Source organism: Arachis ipaensis, chromosome B2 (assembly GCF_059453495.1).
Source record: "Arachis ipaensis isolate K30076 ecotype BB chromosome B2, ASM5945349v1, whole genome shotgun sequence".
NCBI lineage: Eukaryota > Viridiplantae > Streptophyta > Magnoliopsida > Fabales > Fabaceae > Arachis > Arachis ipaensis.
Genome location: NC_142437.1, coordinates 453684 through 459917, shown reverse-complemented (window position 1 = coordinate 459917; position 6234 = coordinate 453684). Strand labels below are relative to the sequence as shown.

At 42.7% G+C, this 6234-nt stretch overlaps 1 protein-coding gene across 1 annotated transcript; it reads right to left on the bottom strand.

The window, feature by feature from the left end:
• Positions 1-1506: 1506 nt before the first annotated feature.
• LOC107626626 (uncharacterized) lies at positions 1507-3665 on the bottom strand. The gene is made up of 3 exons (XM_016329524.2): positions 3054-3665; positions 2026-2475; positions 1507-1929 (listed from the first exon to the last, which is right to left on the bottom strand). Exons 1-3 carry the CDS (start codon positions 3663-3665, stop codon positions 1507-1509), a joined length of 1485 nt encoding a protein of 494 aa, XP_016185010.2.
• Between the last annotated feature and the right edge of the window lie 2569 nt (positions 3666-6234).

Here is a 6234-nt window from a genome sequence, read left to right as displayed (position 1 = left end):
GGCAAGGTAAATTTTAGCAACCAAGTAGTTCGCCATGGGGGCAAACCAAGGAAAACTATCCGAAACAGCAAGCAAACCTTCTAAAGGGAATGAGTCATTGATCAGAAATGTATCATACTTAAGATTTTCCAAGCGGCTTAAATGATCCGCAACTAAATTTTGTGATCCACTCCGGTCCCTAATCTCAATGTTGAATTCTTGTAAAAGCAAGATCCAACGTATGAGCCTGGGTTTTGACTCATTCTTTGTCAATAAATATTTCAAGACAGCATGATCCGTGTATTCCACTATCTTAGAGCCTAGCAAGTAAGATCGAAACTTATCCAAAGCATAAACAACGACTAAAAGCTCTTTCTCGGTAGTGGTATAGTTGGATTGTGCCACATCCAACGTCTTTGAGGAGTAAGCGATGATATAGGGGAGCTTACCATCGCGCTGTGCTAGCGCGGCACCTACGGCATGATTTGACGCACCGCACATGATCTTGAATGGCTGCATCCAGTCAGGGCCCCTCACAATCGGTGCGGTGGTAAGTGCTCTCTTCAACTCCTCAAATGCGTCCACACAAGCACTATCAAACTCAAAGTCCACGTCCTTTTGGAGTAGGCGCGACAATGGCAATGCAATTTTGCTAAAATTCTTGATGAAGCGCCTATAAAATCCCGCATGCCCCAAAAAGGAACGGACCTCCCTCACAGATGAGGGGTGAGATAAACCGGTAATGACATTCACCTTGGCCGGGTCTACAGAAATTCCTTTGTCGAAAACTACGTGTCCTAATACGATACCTTGTCTCACCATGAAGTGACATTTTTCAAAATTCAAGACAAGGTTAGTATCAACACACCTAGCTAGGACCTTGGCCAAGTTCTCCAAACAACTATCAAATGAAGTTCCATGCACACTGAAGTCGTCCATAAAGACTTCCATACAACTCTCCATAAGATTGGAAAAGACACTCATCATGCACCGCTGAAATGTGGCGAGTGCATTGCATAGCCCGAATGGCATCCTTTTGTAGGCAAAGGTGCCAAAGGGACAAGTAAATGTGGTCTTTTCCTGATCCTCAGGAGCAATGTGAATCTGGAAGTATCCAGTAAAGCCATCAAGAAAGCAATAATGGGATTTACCCGCAAGTCGGTCTAGCATCTGGTCGATGAATGGCAAAGGATAGTGGTCCTTCCTGGTTGCAGCATTCAACCTCCTATAATCGATGCACACTCGCCATGCATTTTGTACTCTTGTGGTGACCACTTCACCATCTTCATTCTTTACAGCGGTGATGCCAGATTTCTTTTGAACGACCTGGACCGGACTTACCCATTCACTATCAGAAATCGGGTATATGATACCCATATCAAGTAGTCTCGTGACTTCCTTCTTCACCACGTCAAGGATAGTTGGGTTAAGTCTTCTTTGCGGTTGTCTAACCGGCCGAGCTCCTTCTTGTAGAAAAATGCGATGCATGCACATTTGTGGATCAATTCCCATAATATCGGCTAAGCTCTAACCGATTGCTCTCTTGTGTTTCCTCAGGACTTCTAGGAGCTTCTCTTCTTCATGACTAGAGAGCTCACTAGTAATAATGATCGGAAACTCTTGATTGTTCCCAAGGAACGCATACTTCAAATGAGACGGAAGAGGTTTCAGTTCACTTTTTGCTTCCGATTGAGGTTCTTTTTCACTAAGCTCATGGGATTCATCTTCAACCATTTCCCTTTGTTCACCCTCATGATTATCCTTCTCCTCAACAGTAGCGTAGCATAGCTCGTCATGATCTTCGCTTTGCACTTCTGCTACCACCTCATCAATTATATCACATCGGAGAACGGAATGCTCTTCAGGTGGGTGTTTCATGGCTTTCTCTAAGTTAAACTTAATCATCTTATCCCCAACCTCAAAAGAATATGTGCCGGTGTAGGCATCTAACTTGAATTTAGAAGTTTTAAGGAATGGTCTACCAAGTAGAACAGAGGAAGAGCTTCTACCCTCTGTTGGTGGCATTTCAAGAATGTAAAAATCAACCGAAAACACCAAATCCTTGATTGCTACGAGTACATCTTCGGCTATACCCATCACAGTAATTATACTCTTGTCGGCTAAGGCAAATCGAGCGGCCGACCTTTTCAATGGAGCCAAGTTCAACCTTGCAAAAATTGAGAGCGGCATGATACTCACACAAGCTCCTAGATCGCACATACAATCAGGAAAAACAACTCCACCAATACAACAAGAAACCAGACAAGGCCCGGGGTCATCAAACTTTTCAGGAATAGGCTTCATCAATGCAGAAATAGAATTGCCCAAAGACAACATTTCTAGTTCACCAATCCTATCTTTATGTGTACACAAGTCCTTCAAAAATTTTGCATACTTCGAAATTTTTTGTATAGCATCAAGAAGTGTGATGGTTACCTCAACCTTCTTGAACACTTGGAGCATGTTCAAATCGAATTCCGGAGCTTTCTTTGCTTTCTTTATCATTAAAGGGAATGGGATAGGAATGGGATCATCCATGGTAGCTTTCCTTTTAGGTTCCTTGAGGCTCATTTCTTCTTCTTCTTGCCTTGTGCTCACCTCCTCCTCTTCATGTGGAGCTTCAACAGCCACTTCCTCCTCTTAAATGTCTTCCAAGACCCTAGGAGGTATCTTCTCCAATGTAGTCCCCGACCGTAGTGTGATGGCGTTGAGTGTGCCCTTTGGGTTTGGAAAGGGTTGGGATGGAAGGTTTGAAGAGCTTGAGGGTTGGTGGGTGTTGTTGGAAGAGGGTAAAACCAATCTTGAGACCATCTCGGTGAGGTTAGCTAATTGAGCATTCACGGCATTAAATTGAGCTTTGCTATTTTCTTCATTCTTTTCCACAATAGCTCTAAGCTCATCAACTTGGTTGGTAGAAGCAGAAGAAGCTTGGTTGGATTGTTGTCTTTGATGTGGTGCTTGATATTTTTGGTAGTTGTTTTGGTTTTGGTTGGCTTGGTGGTTGTTGTGGTGGTGTTGGGATAAAGATTGGTTATTATTGTTGTAGTGCGAAGAAGAGTTGTTCCATCTTTGACCTTGATGGTTCCCTTGTGCATTATCCCTTCACCCTTATTGGAGTTATTGCCATGAGAGTAGTTGTTGTGGCCTTGGTTTTGGTAGGGTGGGCGATTGTTGTAATTCACATTAGTGACGGCTAAGGTGTAGTCCTCTTGAATTTGGTGGCATTGATCCGTGTAATGTGCGGTGCTAGAACACAAGCCACATATCCCTGGAGGACCTTCAATTTGGGGAACTTGGGGTGAAGCTTGAACGGCTTGAATGGAATAGAACTCCTTTTGCTGTTTGTGCATCTCGGTGAGAATGGTAGTCATGTCACCAAGCACCTTGGTCAAACTTGATTCGGAAGGAGAGGGTTCCACTATACCCTTGAGGGGGTTGCTTCTCACCCTTACGTGTTGAGTAGCCTCGGCGACATTATTTATCAAGCTCCATGCTTCCGCCTCCGTCTTGTTCTTGGAAAGGGAACCACCGCTAGATGCGGGAAGTAGTCTTCTATCTTCCACACAAAGACCTCCGATGAAGTAACTTATGAGTAGATGAGTGCTCAACCCATGGTGGGGGCAAGTCTCCAATAATCTCTTGAATCGGCTCCAATACTCATACAAAGTCTCTTGATCCTTTTGCATTATGCCCGAGATCTCTTTCCAGATATAGTCGGTCTTTTCCGGCGGGAAGAACTTGTCTAGAAACTCTCTTCTCAAGAAGTCCCAATTGGTCACTATCTCATCCGGTTGGGAGTAGACCATTCCTTCGCTTGCCCTTCAAGAGAAAAGGGGAAGGAGTAAACCATGATGGCAATTTTGTTGGCCCCATGCCTCCGGGCCGTACCACAAGCCGCTTGAAAATCTCTCAGATGTCGAGTGGGGTCTTGACCGAGAAGCCCATGGTACTTAGGAAACAAGTTGATCAGACTACTCTTCAACTCAAAGTTTGGGTCAAGGTTGGGAAATCTTGTTTGTAGTGGTGGCAGAATGAGGTCCGGCGCTCCTTGTTCATGCAAAGTGATCCTACGTGGCTCCACCATGCGAGGTTCACCTGTGGAATGTAAAGATGTATCAGTAGTGCCAACAGAAGAATAAGAAGTAATGGACTCTAAGTCGCTCTCAGAACTGTCTAGTGGTTCGGTATGTTCCTCAAGTGAGGCCAAAACACTGGGCGCGTAGTCCAACCGACGCCTAGCTTGCCGAGTATGCAATAAAGTCATTTCAATTTCTAAGTCAAGCTCGGCTAAGCTAGCGTTTGGTTGGGACCGAGTCATCAAACTTGAGAGTCATAGCTCATGTACACAAGAAATATATACTAAGAGCAAAATAGAGAAAACAAGTAAACTATCCACACTATCTACATATTCACATAACCAATGCTAAGGCATACGTTGCACTCATTCCCCGGCAACGGCGCCATTAATTTGGTAGAGTTGATGGAAGGTATACCGGTTCGAAATTCCACAAAATACTTCCGTTGTTAGTATAGCCCAACCGATAATCAATCCTCAATCCCAAATTAAGAAAGGGTGGTTGTCACACGTGCTAACCCCAAATAAAAATGTAACCGGAGTATTTAGACTCCGGATCGTCTCACGAAGAATGGGCAAGCATGTTCTTTAGCATTGATCAGAAATACGGGGTTGAGAATCATGGTGATGAAAATTAACTACCAAGCTTGTCATGCAAGAAATCTTAAAATGCAAGAAACTCTAAATTTAAGCAATTAACTAAATCAAGAACTAGCAACTAAGAATTTTGGTTTTTCAAATATGAATCAAAGGTACTCTTGACTAAGCATGGGAATTGGGGTCTTTATCCTTGTCTTCAACTATAATTAGCCAATTGTGACGAACCAAACTCACTAAGTCTACCTCAAAGAACCTTAAGTACGTAATATTTACTCCTAGGGTTGAGGTACGTCAAGTGGTTTAACCAATTTCAACCCATAAGTCCCAACCAATCTACTAATTAGTAGTGGGTTGGTGTTAATGGGTGTCAATTTGGTCACTAAGGGTTCTCCAATCAACAATCCAATGAGACCCAATGACTCAAGGTCACCCAATTCTCATAACTTAGACCAAGAGTAAAAGAAACTACTCCATAATTAAAGCAAACATTTCATCAAACACATAGAATGCACTAACTAGAGACATGTTCAAATTACAATTAAATTGAGAATTATGAGGACTCACTAACAATCATCTATAGAAACTACACAATTAACACTAGCAATCACAAGAAGCATCAACATATTCATAGAAATCAACACCCACAATGTTCATGAATTGGGGTAGAAAATTGAACAGCAAAAAGACAACACAATCAAGATAAGATCTAAACAAAATAACACTAGAGGATTCAAATTGAGTAAACAAGAGTATCAAATAACAAGATTCAATCCAGTAATTTCACAATGGGAGATCAAAATCAAGCTAGATCTAGGGAGGAAGAAGGGTTCCCTCTCTAGATGAACAAAAACTACCCAAAAACTCAAAATGTGTCTAAGTGTCTAATGTGTGATCCACCCCTTGCTCCTACAATCCCTGGGTCATTTCCATGTAGAGCTAGCCTTCAATTGGGCCCCTTCAGGCCTCAGAAATCGCCAGCCACGATTTTATTAATGAGGTCACGTGCTGGTCTCGACGCGTGCGTGCCAGGTGCGCGCGCGCGCCGATGAGCTCCTAAATCCACGCGTACGCGCACGGTACGCGTGCGCGCCGATGACGATTCTTCCAATGTGCGCAGGAGCGTCAGCTATACGCGAGTGGCCACAATAGTACTAGCAGTGGTGGAAATTGGCAGATTAAGAATTATTAAGGAAAACAGCGTTGTAAGTACAGCTCTTAACCGGCAAAAATCCACTTGTCATTTTAGAAAAGAGTTGTCACAATTTTAAGAATAAGATTACTGGGAGTATGAGTCCCAGGTCGTCTCCCAACGAGTTGACAAAAGAGTGCAGCTTATTGGTCGGAGGTTTTCAAGAAATTTTTTTTGAGTTTGATAAACAGGAAATTAAATCAGAGAGTTTATGTAATTTAAATAAAAACCTTGACCGGGAGAAGATTAATCGGAAGTTCTATCCTTGTTGGAAATTTCTCAAGATCAATTAATAATTAGTAGTTATTTCTACTTAGTTAACCCTCACTAATTAAGGGAAAGTCAAGTAGTTGAAAGTCAACTTCTATTCACAAGTCCTAATCCTCTCCCT